General features: G+C 39.9%; 1 protein-coding gene across 2 annotated transcripts in view; it reads right to left on the reverse strand.

Annotated features, from left to right (window-relative positions):
• ATRN (attractin) overlaps positions 1-16,071 on the reverse strand; it is a 169,182-nt gene that overhangs the window by 71,954 nt on the left and 81,157 nt on the right. For both annotated transcript variants that reach the window (XM_062203932.1, XM_062203931.1), the window contains exons 7-11: positions 10,085-10,175; positions 9,247-9,490; positions 8,305-8,488; positions 7,010-7,164; positions 3,610-3,694 (exon numbers count right to left, since the gene is read on the reverse strand). In XM_062203932.1, the coding sequence (XP_062059916.1) occupies positions 3,610-3,694; positions 7,010-7,164; positions 8,305-8,488; positions 9,247-9,490; positions 10,085-10,175 (759 nt within the window). The remainder of the gene's footprint in view (positions 1-3,609; positions 3,695-7,009; positions 7,165-8,304; positions 8,489-9,246; positions 9,491-10,084; positions 10,176-16,071) is intronic.

The following is a 16,071-nucleotide window of genomic DNA, read 5'->3' on the forward strand; positions in this document are numbered from 1 at the left end:
TGCAGGGCCCAAGCACTTGGGCCATCCTCCACTGCCTTCCCGGGCCACAGCAGAGAGCTGGCCTGGATGAGGGGCAACCGGGACAGAATCCGGCGCCCCAACCGGGACTAGAACCTGGTGTGCCGGCGCCGCAAGGCGGAGGATTAGCCTGTTGAGCCATGGCACTGGCCAACATTAAACTTCTAGCACTAGTATTGCATGGGTAATATTAGAAATGGGTCTCTCTTGCACATATATCTTTTTAAAAAAGATTTATTTATTTATTTGAAAGTCAGAATTACAGAAAGAGAAGGAGAGGCAGAGAGATCTTCCATCCACTGGTTCACTCTCCAAATGGCCACAATGATTGGAACTAGGCCAGGCTGAAGCCAGAAGCCAGGAGCTTCTTCTGGGTCTCCCACGTGGGTACAAGGGCCCAGGAACTTGGGCCATCTTCCGCTGCTTTACCCAGGCACATTGGCAAGAAGCTGGATCACAAGTAGAGCAGCCAGGACATGAACCGGAGTCCATATGAGATGCCAGTATTTCAGGCAGCACCTTTATCTGGTATGCCACAACATTGGCCCCCAAAACTGTAAACTTTTACTGCATCAAGAGGCACGTGGAGTGATTGATTTATACCATCTAGGCTTATGCAAGTGCACTCTATTATGTTCCAACAATGATAACATTGCCTGACAATGCATGTCTCAAAATGCAACCCCCTCAGGGCCTGGTGCTGTGGCGTAGTAGGTTGAGCTACCACCTGCAGTGCCAGCATCCCATATGGGTGCCAGTTCGAGTCCTAGCTGATCCATTTCTGATTCAGCTCTCTGCGATGGCCTGGAAAAACAGTAGATGGCCTAAGTCCTTGGATCCCTGCACCCATGTGGGTCTCGAGACCCCAGAAGAAGCTCCTGGCTCCCAGCTTCAGACTGGCCCTGCTCCGGCTGTTGCAGCCATTTGGGGAGTGAACCAGTGGACGGAAGACCTCTCTCTCTGCCTCTCTGTAACTCTGCCTTTCAAATAAATTTAAAAAAAAATTTTTTTAAATGCAACCCCATCATAAACATATATGCACACACACACACTTGCAAACTGCTCATATCGACAATTAAAACAAGGTTGGCTGACTTAGTATCGCATTAAACATGCTGGATTCCACTAGTCAATCTGTTCCTTAAAGGAAACAAGTTCCCTCCTGCTCCCAGTACAGCTGGCAAGCTCTGTAATTCTGAATACACCTGGTCACACACTGGCTCTGAGAGGGGATGGGGCAGGGGACACCTTCACAGACGCCTGAGATAGGCGACTTGAGAGTAGCAGCTGCCTCTCCTGTCTCCAATGCCCATGGCCTTCTCCCTCCAAGCCACAGTGGTAACAAGTAAATGACACACAGCTCGCCAACCTAAAACACAAAGGAATTATGTGAATCCAAGTTTCTCCTCAGTCAATTACAGTTAATTAAAATTAACTCAAAACCCTGATCTTTTTGTATGTGCCCTCCTCCTTGTTCCCTGCCCCTTCAAACCCTGTCCTGTACTCACAGATACTCACAATCCATGGCTCAAACACACCACTGGAATTACACAAAATAAAATCATTGTTTGAACTGAGGCAAGCCCTTCCCAATTGTGATTCATGCTAAAACAATTTTTTATGTAAAGTGTCATTTTTTCTGAGTTTGGGTGAGATCTGAGAAAAGTTTTAACATAAGATTCATTTACTAGTTATCATGAGAGTACTAATAGCTGCCATTTAACAAGTGACTATCAAGACCAAACCTCAGGAGAACAGAGGAACATAAAGATGAGGAGAACTGAGGCCAGACACCCGGAGGCCAGATGATGACAAAAGGGTTCCCCACTCTTCAGATGAAAATCTCAAGATGCACTTGCTAGAAAGCTCTAAGGATCTTCTTTACTAAGCAAATATCACATTATGATTTAAGATAACACCTCAACTGAGCAAGGAAGTCAAAAACCATTTTAGTCTAAAACTATCAAATGTTCTCCTAGTGAGACCATGTGTACTCCTAAAAAACTAATTACTATATAAATACCTAATTTCTAAATTCTGCCAACCCTTTCTTCACAACATATCCAAATGTCACTTTCTTATTTTTTCCTAACCCAAGTTATATTCATCTTTCATCATCACAATGGGAATGAATGTCAAAGGAATTCTAACATAATGCAAGAGATTATAACATAGCTTTAGGGTTTATGTACGTTAGAATTTTAAAAGGTTAAGAGCAGTAATAATAGCAAAAACAAAAATGAGGAAAATCAACGTGATTAGGCTGTATAACTTCTCAAAAACCTTAAAAGTGCATTGTAAACAACAAGTAAGAGCAGCCACTCTAGCTACAAACATTTGGCATAGTGGCTAACTTGCCACCTGGGGTGCCTGTATTCTACATTACAGTGCCTCCAGGTCCTGATTCCAGCTTCCTGCTGATATACACCTTGGGAGGTAGCAGCAGGTGATAGCTCAGGTACTTGTGTCCCTGACTCCAATGCAGGAGAACTGGACTGAGTTCCAGGATCCTGGCTTCAGCCAGGCCCAGACTCAGCTGTTGTGGCATTTGGAGAGTAAGCCATCAGATGAATGATCTTTCTCTGTGTGTGTCTTTCTCTGCCTCTTAAAATAAAAAAATAAATAAAAATAAATAACAAATTACAAATTTAAAAAATAGTGGCCACTCTGAAACTTCCTTATTTGACTGAGACTTCTCCAGGGCAGATTTATAACAACATCTAGTACTCAGTGCCAAGCATTTTTGAGTGACACAGTAAAATGCAGGTACAGACTTCAGATTTCTCAAAGACATCATATATGATCCATATGAAGCTTCACAATCTCCCCATTTCTGTTCTCCTTCCTTATCCTCTATCTAAAGTGCCCTGTTGGGGCTGGCGCCATGATGCAGTAGGTTAACCCTCTGCTTGCGGCGCCAGCATCCCATATGGGTGCCGGTTCTAGTCTTGGTGCTCCTCTTCCCATCCAGCTCTCTGCTGTGGCCCAGGAAGGCAGTGGAGGATGGCCCAAGTGCTTGGGCCCCTGCACCTGCATGGAAGACTGGGAGGAAGGCTCCTGGCTCCTGGCTTCGATGGGCACAGCTCCGGCCGTTGCGGCCATTTGGGGAGTGAACCAACAGAAGGAAGACCTTTCTCTCTGACTCTCCCTCTCACTGTCTGTAACTCTACCTCTCAAATAAATTAAAAAATAAAATAAAGTGCCCTCTCTTTTTTCCAACCTCTTTTCAACATTCAGATGCAAGTACAAGCAATCTGACAACCTAAAACTGCAAAGAATAGCAGGAGACGTAAGACAGTGTGAAACACACAAATGTGACATTAGTTGTTTCATGCAGTCAGCACCAAACAGTGCGTTTCTGCACACTAACAAAATCAGGTAACAAATGTGGCGCTTGAAGTAACTTACATACTTTATACAATTCATACTTCACATAGAATATTTTTAGCATATATCAGGAAATTCCCACCAACATAACTTCACGACAAGCTGAAAAGATGAGGGAATCCTATAAAGTTCAATTCTACTTCTTCATGTTTCACATCATTTTTGACATAAGAGAAAAGAGGCAAGTACTTCTTCTTCAATTACCTGTTGTATAAGACTGCTGAATGGCCAAATCTGTTGACATCATGGTGGAGATCAGGTCTGGGAAGCACTGACCAGCGGTCACAAACTAGGAGCAAGAAAAACACATTTCAGAGGAGACTGCCACTCACAATCGACAGGAACTGACTGTGTCTTGGGGAGGAAGGGGCAAGAGACACAGCCCTGTAAAGCAGACATCCCTAGGTTCTCAGCCACACCTTTATTTCTGGAGTAAAATGTAGCAACAGCAGAGCAATAGGGCTTGCAGGAAGGCAGGATCACAGGGCAATTCTAATTAGTGCAGCTCATCCAATACCCCTGCTATTCATTCTACCATCTATCACTTTACCCACTACAATGTTTTTTAACTTAAACAAATTTTCATATCACCAAGCTTTTGTAAGTAAAATATGTGGCTTTCATAGTTATTTTCTACTCTTCTGCATACTAATTTGCCCAACCTTAGTAGTTACAATACAAAAGTCAGGTGGAAAATTAAAATTTTTAAAAATTAAGTTTATTTAATTTTTAAAAGGATTTCTTAGTACCTCCTGAATCTGCTGATTTTCCTTCATCCTGGCCCATGCTAGTAACTTCTCTTCTGGACCTTATATTAACTGGTACTGCCTCACACTCCCTGTCTGAGACACTCACTGAGCAGAGGTTCACCGCCAGACCCAGGCCTTCATCCAGCCTCGTCTACCACAGCCTTCACATCCTTCTCCTACCCAGTCTAGATGGCTCTTCCTCACATGGAGAACAAGGCCACCAACCCTCCTGGCTTCCTACCCACCTACCTTGCTTGCTTCCTTAAAAGCACAGTGTGGCAATCCACCCCTGATTCTACAGTTTATGCCTTTTCTTCTTTGGGCCTCCAACATTTTTTGCTGGCTTTCCCCACTGTATTTAAATATGCCCCAGGCTACCCACCTGTCCTTTTTCTTTTTTTTCCTAAAGTATCTCCTAGATCCACTTCCCCTTGAGGCACTCAACTTACCCCCTTTTTTCCCCTCCACAAACAAGGCATTCACTGAGTACATGCCTCGCCTAACATCATTTCTCAGCCTCCAGCAATCTGGACTATTCCTCAGTGACTGGAGGGCAATAACTGATCTCTCTGTTGCTAATCTGAAGGTCTCTCTTTAGTCCTTACCTTTTTTTCTTTTTAAGATTTATTTATTTGAAAGGCAGAGTTACAGAAAGGCAGAGGCAAAAAGAGAGAGAGAGAGAGAGAGAGAGAGAGAGAGAGAGAGAGAGAGAGAGAGAGAGAATCTTTCATTCACTGGTTCACTCCCTAAATGGCTGCCAGAGCCAGAGCTGGGCTGATCCGAAGCCAAGAGCTAGGAGCTTATTCTGGGACTCCCACACGGGTACAGGGGCCCAAGGACTTGGAAAATCTTCTACTGCTTTCCCAGGAGCATTAGCAGGGAGCTGGATTGGAAGTGGAGCAGCCAGGACTCGAACCAGTGTCCACATGGGATGCTGGTACTGCAGGCAGTGGCTTTACCCACCATGCCACAGCTGCCCCCAGTCCTTATCTTACTTAATCACCCTGCAACAATTAACTGCTCCCTCAGAGGTCTCCAGTCTTTGCAAAGCTTCTGACATGTGTTTGGTCAGTCTCCACTTTCTTTCAGATTTCTCTCTGTCCTCTGATGCAGGCTGCCTCCAAAGGCCTCCTGCTGGCTCTCTGCATGCCTCTGTCACACTGACATTTCCTCTAGACACGCTCCCCCACTGACTTCACTCTCACCTTCCCAGACCCTGTTCCTCCACCTCTGTTCCCAGCCTTGGCAAAAGGCACCATCTACCACACCCATGCCAGATCCCTACACCCTAGACAGGGATGGGGAATCTTTCTGCCAATGGCCATTTGCATATTGATAACATCAACTGCAGGTCATTCAAAATTATCAATTTAAAAATTTAGAGTTCCACCTGTGGTTGCCCTGGCAGGATCAGACCCAGTGACTTCACAGGTCCTACACAGCCCATGGGCTAGACATTCCCATCCCTGCTCTAAACAATCCTCAAGGTTGCTGGTAGTTAGCATACCTGGCTCTTTACCGTCACTGTCATTTCCACACCCAATCCCTCATCAGGACTTCAGCAGCCGCCTCCTAATGGCCAACCACTCACCACAATGCCACAAAAGAGATTTTCTTAAGACACTTCCTTAAAAGCCCACACTCCTCAGCCTGACCCATCAGGCTTCTCAAGATCTGAACAGTTTGGTCTGACAGTTGCTTATTTCCTTAATTTCACTTGAGGCCACTCCCACCTGATATGCTGCCATGATGCGGCCAAAATGAACTACTCCTGGGCCCTAAATATGTGCCACGGTCTCTTTCCGCCTCTGTGTCTCTGCATATGGGCTGTCTCTGCCTGACTGCACATAACTGATTCCCAGTGCTCCTCAGGACACCAGGTGGAAGATGTTCCCTCAAGAGGACTTTTCTGACTGTCACTCCTACTTACCCAATGACTTACATGTGCTCACGGGTGTCCCAAATGTTCAAATAGTCCTCTCAGCCAGAAACATCCTGAATTTCAATTAAATCATCTGCTCATTTCTCTGCCTCCTCCACCTTGAGGCTAGGGGCTTAACTTATCATCTTTAATGCACAAGCAGTGACTTGGCATGTAAATGTGTTTAAAATGAACATCTGACTTGGAATAGGTAAAATCATAGAGACAGACAGTAGAATGGTGGTTGCCAGAGTTTAAGGAAAGGGGAAAATGGGGAATTAGTATTTAATGGGTACAGAAATTCAGCTTAATAATAAGAAGATATTACGAAGATAGATGGTGGTGATGAATATTTAACATTAAGAATGTACAAGTATTTGATTCCACTGAACTACACACTTAAAAATGATTAAAATTATACATTTTATGTTATGTGTGTCTCATCACGATTTTTAAAAAATTTTAATTTAAAAAAAATGAACATATTATTTATACAAGGGACTAGCTGTTTTTTTTTTGTATTGCACAGACAAATACTGCCCTCTTCTGGTCAAGTATATTAACACTTCAGAATATGTGCAAAACCAGTTTTTTAGAAAATTAAATAAAGCTAATATTTAAACCAATTTAATATAATGCTGGTGGTTTCAATTACATAACTCCACTATGTAAGGCATCTGCAACAAAGGAGAGACCAGTTACTGCAACTCAGCCTCAAAAATTAACACTCAAGCAATTAACGACAGTGACTTCAAAAAGTAGAAGTACTACTTTTTTAATAGATACGTAACATTAGTCAAGTGAATATTAAAAAACACCACTTGGACATCTTTCAAATGCCTGACCTTTTTGAACTGGTGATATTTTTGGTCACTTTTTAAATGCTGACAGACAAAAAAAATTCCTGAAGCTAAAATGGCTTTGGGAAACTTACCAATGTCATAAGCCATGAAATCTGAAGAGAAACATTTGGCGCCATGGCTCATGGATGTGTCATTGTGTGTATTCCCTCCAAACACCAGCATGGTTCCGCTCACTATCACAGCTGTGTGCAAGTAACGGAAAAATCGGCTGTCCTTAAGAATGGTCCTTTTGAGTTTATTTAAAAATAATAAATACAAGGTTAGTTTTTAAAGAATATGAATCTATCTGCTAATGCAAACATAACCATTTCATTAAATTCAGACTTAAATGTACAAATACCTCCAGACTTCTCTCTGCATATAAATATGTAAAAATTTAAAGATCTGTTAAGAGCTTTGGCAAAACCGAGTACTTCAAAATGTTCACAGAAAATAAATTTAAAAGACTAGCGTTTTTGGTACAAAATTTTTTCAACTCCCTAATACATATTTTCCATGAACTTTTGAAGACCCCTTGTATATGTATGCATGAATTTCAAAACTTTTCACACCAAAACAAATTCATCTTTTAATTCCACTAAGCTTTTTGAAGTATTTTCATATATTAGGGCCCTTAAAATGTTCTTTCCTCTGACCCTATAGCTCCAGTTTCTGAGCAAAAATTATGTGAAATACAGACAGAAGCTTATGCACAATATTTTATTAATAAGACAAAAGTTGCAAACCAAAACTTCCAACTGGAGAGGCTCAGAATACCTACATTATAGAGTATTACAGTCAATAAAAATGATTTTTTATGACAAACAATCTAAAATGCTATCCATAGTATGACTCAAATATTAAGCAAACAGAAAAAGAAGGGAGAAAAACCACTGCTTTATATTAACATCCTTTAAGAACTCAAATTTGTGAAAAGCATGGTATCTGTAGGCTGAAATATAGCTCATAGTGAGGAAAACTCAGTCAGTGAGAATATCCTGTTTGATGTTTTCATAGAATGACACTAGTAACTGACCCCAGAAATGACACTTTGGCCACCAAAAAGTTAAAAAGTGGGTATTTTCTAATAGAAAAGTGTACAAACTCAGCTTTGTAATTTACTCCTTAGGATTCTGAAGAGCTAAAATTTTAGAGTAGTTGTCAATGAATGAAAAATTGAAACCTAGTCCCAAAATGCCCAGTATCTTCTAACTTACAGAATAATGCAAGAAAATAAATAGTAGGCTACTTATTTCCCAATTTCTCCACATATAATGCTGAACAGAATTATCCGCCTAGATTGAAAATAAAAAGAATGCACGACATTTTCCTATAATTATCTCTATGAGGTTCACACTTTAAAGCAAAAGCTCAAAAAAGCACCCACCACATCTGGCTTTCCACATCGTATCTGTAGAGATCATCCGCAAGACGGTATTTATTGGCACTGAAAGCCTTGTAGCCACCGTGAACGTACAGGGCGCTGGTCCTGTTGTCATAAACACTGCTGTGGCCATAGCCCCCTTGCACAAGGGCACCCTGGGTGTGTAATATACTCCAGGTATTCTTCTCTGGAAGGGGAAAAACAGTCAAAAGCGAACACTGCAGGCTCTTCCTCTAATACTTAAAATATTAAATAGCTTAGGGCGAGAGAAGGGACTTCAGGAGAACTGATACATATGTAACTGTCTTTTATCTTCTTCTTTTTCTTTTTTTTTTTTTTTTAAAAAAAAGACTATCTAAAACTTACAACAAATCCATATAGCCAAACTCCAATTATTAAATGTTCTAATAGTTTAATAATACCATGCAGGAAAAGATCTCACCAAATTTAAAACAGATTCTTCTCAAATGAATACTTAATTCCTTATGATCATTAGTAACCAATATACAAATGTACTTTATAGACCTACTTTTCTCAAGAATATCAATTATGACTGCTGATCCTACTGCATAATTAAAGATAAAATAAAGTTTAACAAAAGGAAAGATTATACATTAAAGAGAAATCACACTCCATTAAACCCATCTCTAAAGGGCTACCCGAATACTTTTTTCTTCAGAACATCTGTTGCTTCAAAACATTTTTATTTGCTTATTTTATCTTTGACACCCAAAGCATTAAGTGCCTCACTCTGTCTCCTTGCCAAATTGACAGTGACAAACATTTACTATATGGTAACATCAATAATCTAAATTTCTCTGGTAATACATTAATGTTAATTGTGTTTTAAGGCCAATATTAGGTTAAATCTTGCTAAACAGTCACAATAAAGGTAGAGATTTTAAATTCTACATTATAAAATTTCACTGGAAAAAATGTACCTACCTAAGTCATATTCCTGCACATTGCTTATATACCCATAGAGAGGGCAGTGACCAAAAATCACCAGCATGACCACTCGGCCACTTTTCAGGGTAACAATGTGTGCCGAGTGCCCAACCACTGCATACTGCTCCTTTGCCTTTGGGGTCAACAATACCCATGATTCATTATGAATATGAAATACTCTCAACTCATTGGTCACATTTCCTGTTGAATCAATTTTTCCTCCATACATATAAATTTTATCCTAGGGAAAATAGATAAATAAAATTTTAAAAAGCAGTGAAAAAAATCAAATCTAAGAATCCAAAAGGATCAGTTCAAAATCTCAGTATTCTTAGCTTAGCATGTTAGTGAAAAGCACCTTACAATGAATTACTAGGAAAAGTATGAAGAAAGGAACAAAGGGAAATAACATAAACCATATTCTATATTTCTGACACTTCTCCACTTTTCTTCGTCTTGCTCACATGAGATATTTTCAGTAAAGAATGACTTGGAAAAACACAGCTGCTGTATCCTACCAAGAACTACAAAAGCAAGGGAAAGATTACAAAAGCAAGGAAGATGATTATTCAGTCATATTACATGTAAAAGTCAATTTACACTTTTTAAATCTACAGTCTCAACCATTTAGTACCATAATCTTAATATCCAAATGTAGTTTGCATTCACTCAAATTTCTTGGGTTAAAGTTTCAACTTTAACTTCCACTTACAACTTAGCCAATTATACATCCCTCAACTAAAAACCAACAATGAACAGTTTCTCAACTATATAATACATGAAGTAACTAAGGAAGAGTTGAGTTTTTTCTTAGTACACAATAGAGATATTTTACCTCGTATAATGCCAAAGAATGACCGTATCTAACCACCACACTGTTCACAGAGCGGTTCAGTGGAAGCCACTCTCGAGAAGCAAGGTCATACCTACAAACCAAACAAAACAAAAGAGAATACCTTGTACATTTTTTTTTTTTTTGACAGGCAGAGTTACAGACAGTGAGAGAGAGACAGAGAGAAAGGTCTTCCATCCGACGGTTCACCCCCCAAATGGTGGCAATGGCCGGAGCTACCACGATCTGAAGCCTGGAGCCAGGTGCCTCCCCCAGGTCTCCCACATGGGTACAGGGGCCTAAGGACTTAGGCCATCCTCCACTGCACTCTCAGGCCACAGCAGAGCCGGACTGCAAAAGGAGCAACCAGGATCAGAATCCAGCGCCAACATGGGATACCAGCACCACAGGTGGAGGATTAACCTACTGCGCCAAGGCGGCGGCCCCCATGTACTCTGATTTGTGACAGAATCCAGTTTAGTGATATTCATTATATCTACCATGGACACAGAGAGGTACGTGTCACCTTGGCAAAGAAACCTGATACCTGGGCTCACAGGGCATAAGAAAACTCAAGAAGGGGAGCTAGACTGTGTACAACCCTGGTACAAGAAATAAATAAAAATCTACTACAAGTTTCTACTGTTCCTGAAAAGTTCATCAACATACTGTCTAAATCCCCTGAAGGTTGTATTCCCTAAAAGGCCTTAAACTTTTACAGCACTAATTTTTCTTTCCTTGAATCATGAGAAACTGAAGAAAGGTGCTGAAAAGGGGATAATTAAGTAAAAGAATAAATCTAGCTTTTCCTTTGATCTAAATGAGCATATTTTCAAGAAAGCCAGACTACCATTACAATAAATTTTTTTAAAGAAAGATAGGTTTATCTATTATTTATTTAATTGAAAGAGTCAGGGCAGGGGGAGAAAAATCTTCTATCTGCTGGTTCACTCCCCAAAATAGCTGCAACAGGGTTGGGCCAGGCTGAAGCCAGAAACCAGGGACTCCATCCAGGTCTCCCACATGGTGGCAGGGGCCCAAGTACTTGGGCCATCTTCCACTGCCTCTCAGGCACTTTAGCAGGGAGCTAGATCAGAAGCAGAGCAGCCAAGCTATGGGATGCTTGCATCCCAAGCTGTGGCTTGACCTGCTGTTCCACAATAATGGCCCCATCATTTCAACTATACTATGAATAATATTTAAAGAACTCTGAAATATAAAAATGAAAAAATGCTTTATACTCCTGCCATGTAATTTATACTTATTTTTGCATTACTGAATAATCACATTCAATATCTCAAAACATTAAGTTTTGAAAAAAATATCACTCTTTATTTTCACAAAAAATAGTCTTCACTATGAAGAACGTACAAGAGCTAAAGTGTAAAATGACCCCACATCCCACCATCTAGAAATGAATACCATTAGGGAAACATCACTCCAGGTATCTTTCTATGCATTTACACTGATGGAAGAGTATACTGAGAAAATCCACAAAGGGGATCATTCCTTTAATAAAGCATTAATTTTAATTTTTAAGGAATTAATAGAAAAAGATAAAAGGGAAACCAATGTTACTATTAAATTTACTTAAGTAAATGCTTCTTTTCTATAAGAATTTGCCTAGATAAATTAAATTTTTCAAAATTAAGAAAAACATTATCTAGGAATAAGATGTAAAAAAGTTTTATCATAAGCTAATAGTAAAAAAAGAAACCACAGAGCTTTCATAAAGTGAAAATTAACAAATAATATATTCATATAATAATCTTATAAAATAAAATAAAATATATACTCAAGCAACACATATTAATATAAATCTCCAAAACAACATTAAGTTGACAGGGCAAATGGTTGAATACTGCTTCTACAAAGCTGAAAATCAGAAAACTTATTAATTATATTTTGCACATTTAAAGTGTAAAGACATGTATGTAAAAAGCTGACAACAAAATCCCTGAGACTTTGGTCATGCAAGAGTGTTCAATTATATCAGCAATGCTTTGTGTCCCAACCTGGATAGTAAATGCATTGGTATTCATTATTTTTCCCTAAACCTCTCTTTTTGTTTTAATATTTATACATGATTGGAAGTAAATATAACAAAAGGTGACACCCATTAAATATAAATAGCACATATATTGATACCAGCTATTATCTTCTGGTGTTTTTGAACCTCCCATATTTTCTTAAATATGTAAAAAATTATGTACAGGGTGAATTCACTTTGTTTTTTAAAATTAAGCACAATTGATTTTGGACAGAATCCACTAACTTCCTGCTTTGAAAGCTGAAGACCTGAGCACTCATATTTCCTTTTTCTTCTCCCAATTTTTCTTAGATTAAGATTACAATGTCCTTTTCATTACTTTCACATTCCATCTGTAAGTATTACTCCATACATAGTTATTTAGTATGCACTGTGTAGTTTAGCTGAGTTAATCAGCTCATAGTCTTCTTACCACAACTTCTCCTTCTTAATTGACATCATATTTCATTATCAAATGGGTTTTGATTAAGTGGATCTCCCATACTTTCCTCTCCCTGAGTTCTTTCATGTTTAAGAATATCTGCTTCCTGGGGCAGGTGTTTAGCTTAGTGGTTAAGATACTCACATCCCACGTCAGAGTTATGAGTGAGTACCTGGGTTCAATATCCTGCTCCAGCTTCCTGCTGATACAGACCCTAGACTGTTGATGACTCAAGTAATTGGCTTCCTACATCATGTGAAAGACCTGGATTGAGTTCCAGGCTCCGGCCTTCAGCCCAGCCCAGTTCCAGCCATCGCAGGCACTTGGTGAGTGAACCAGTGGGTGGATGCTCTCTCTGCCTCTCAAACATACAAAAATGTATATACATACACACACACACATCACACACACATATATAGACACATGTATATATCCATTTCCTCTTTGTACAGTTGAGTGACATACTTGGGCTATTCTTCTTCCCTTCAGAACCTTATAAATAGAGCTCCCCTGAATGTTGCTGGTATTAAAGGTTGCTACATAGAAATCTAAGACCAGCTTGATTTTTTTTTCCCCCTTTTTATTAGTTTGCTTTTTTGCTTGAAGCCTGAAGAATTCTCAATTATCCACCTTCCTTTGTACTCTCTCTCTTCCTTCTTCTCTCTCTCTTCTTCCTTCTCTCTCTCTCTCTCTCTCTCTCTCGCACGTGCGCGCTCCCTCCTTTGTCCCATTCTTTTTATTTATTTTTGAGAGAGCATGAGTGGGAGTGAGCTCCCATCAACTGGTTCACTCCCCAAATGCTAACAATGGCTAGGACTGGCCCAGGGCCAGACTCAGCAGATGAGAACTCAATTCAGGTTTCCCTTCCTGGAGGTAGGAACCCAATCACTTGAGACATCATTGCTGTCACCCAGGATCTGTATTAAGAAGAAGCTGAAGTCAGAGCCAGAGCCAGGCATAGAACCCAGGTACTTCAATATCGGATACAGGCCTCTAAATCAGAGTCTTACCCACTAGGCCAAAAGCTCACCATCCACTATTTTTTCAGAGATATAACACTGTACTTACTTAAAGAAGAAATAACTTAAATCCCAGAAAAATATTTTCATAAAATGCATTGCATTCCACTGTAACACTTTTGTAGAATTTTGGCTACACAAAATGTTTCCTGAGAAGAATCCTCAAGGCTTCTAACCATACTTTATGTTCAAACTACAGTACTATGTCTTTAAGTTTGAAAGACAGAAAAGAACAAAAGAGAAAGAGCACAAAAACAAGTCTCCAGATGATCCAATCCAATGGACCGCTCATCAAATAGTACAGAGAGTGCTTAATCTGTATCTCAAGCTCCTCCTCAGGCAATAAGTCTGTCCAAAGTTTGTCAAAGACACCTAGATGCTGACAGGTTCCCATGACTTGGCTAAGGAGAACTGCCAAATGATACATATACAACAGACTGTGAACCTTCTCACAAGAAGCAAACACAAAACGAAAGTACTAATGCAATAAAACATATAAGAAATTCCACAGGACCTGCATGACACAGCGAGTTAAGCTGCCCCTAACAACTTCAGCATCCCATATCAGAGTTCTGATTGAATCCCAGTTGCTCCACTTTTGATCCAGCTCCTGTTAATGTACCTGGGAAGGCAGCAGAACACAGCCCAAGTACTTGGGCCCCTGCTACCCATGTGGGAGACCCGGATAGAGTTTCTGGTTCCTGGCTTCAGCCTGACCCAGGCCTGGCTGTTGTGGCCATTTGGGAAATAAACCAGCAGATAAATGATACCCCTCTCTTTTTCTTTTTCTCTCTCTGCCTTTCCAATAAATAAATCTTAAAAAAAAAAAAGAAAGAAAGAAATTCCAAGTATTGAATAAATGCACCCCTTCTGTGAGCTGAGTCCAAGACAACAGACTTAAACATCTAGTTCTAAGACTTGGATGTACAGATAAGCGAAGACAAACACCAGGAATTCAGAAGTAACTGTCTCCATAGAGTGACAGCCACTTCTCTTAGGAGCTCCTCCACAATGCCAGCAACCCAAAGAACATAATGCCACAAGACACATGTTCTACTTCCTACTAAGCTAATCACAGCATATCCCAAAGACCAAGGCAAAGGTTCTATAGAGACTGAACTTGATCCCAGCCAGCAGGAAGCATAGAACTGAGACATCCCAAACAATTTGTCTTTTATCCTAAAAGTTCAACAGCTTAGTCAAATCAGGTGTTGTCACTGATCTGTAATGAGTGAGAGTGAAACATCTTATGCTATGTTGATCCGTTTGTTCTGTTAGTTCTTTCCTTTAGTGACAGCAATTATATTAATAGTAAGTCATTTGTCTTTCACAGTTTCAAGTTTCTCTAATTTTTTCCAATCTTTTCAACAATATTGGGATTATCTTAACCTAACTTCTCTGTCAGTAATTCAACTTTTTTCCTAGATTTTGACATATCTAATTTACTTCTATTTCTTTAGGTCTATAATCTCCCATTTCATCTCACTGTTATTATCTCCTTGTCTTCTAGCTTGTTTACCTGAATTCAAATTCTAAGTAAGTTGATCTATACATGAAGCAGTTGGACAAAAGTCTCAGAAGTCCCTTTTCTTCTATGATGAATTCTTGTCAGATTTTACTTGTTGTATTCTTTCTTCTTTATTCTTCTTCATATAATATATACGTTAGCTTCAATGTCATTTTATTCATCTTGTTTGTGGATAGACATAGCTCTCCCAAAATTTTATTTGCAAAATGTAGGTGATGTCTTTCTTTTATTTATTTATTTTTTAAGATTTCCTTATTTATTTGAAAGTTGGAGTTACAGAGAGAGAAGGAGAGGCAGATAAAGAGATCTTCCATCTGCTGGTTTACTCCCCCAGAGGGTTGCAATAGCCAGGACTGGGTCAGGTTGAAGTCAGGAACCAGGAGCTCCTTGCAGGTCTCCTATATGAGTGCAGGGGCCGAAGCACTTGGGCCAACCTCCACTCCCTTTCCCAGGCCATTTGCAGGGAGCCGGATTGGAAGTGGCAGAGCAGAGGCTTTCCCTGCTACACCACAATTCCAGCCCCTGTAGAGAACTTCTTAATTCAGTTTCCAATGTATATAAGTTCATTGAACTTCCATTCTAGCTTTAGTGTGAGGGCTGGTATGCTCGGCTCCATTCACTTCTCTGAAGAAATGCAGGGGTTCAGATGAAGGGTTCTGCCATCTATTAGAACCAAATACTCAGGTTCCCTTCTCAAGGGTTTTGTGTGTGTGTGAGATGACAGCCCAATTTAAAGAGAAGCTCTAGTTTCTAGGCAGAGTCAGCCAGTTGGTCGATTTACTACCCTCTCTTTACCTGATCCTCCTCAGTAAGTATTTTTCCGCTTTTTCAATTTAAAGAGTAAATGAATAAACAAACATCTAGACAGTTTGCTTCTTTCTAGACTGGAGCTACAGATGAGAATCTCAGAATCTCCACAGTGTGCTTTCTGCAGGGTCCAGAAGGGGTTCCCCCTTGATGTTTCTGTGTGAT

Source organism: Lepus europaeus, chromosome 10, assembly GCF_033115175.1.
Source record: "Lepus europaeus isolate LE1 chromosome 10, mLepTim1.pri, whole genome shotgun sequence".
Lineage (NCBI taxonomy): Eukaryota > Metazoa > Chordata > Mammalia > Lagomorpha > Leporidae > Lepus > Lepus europaeus.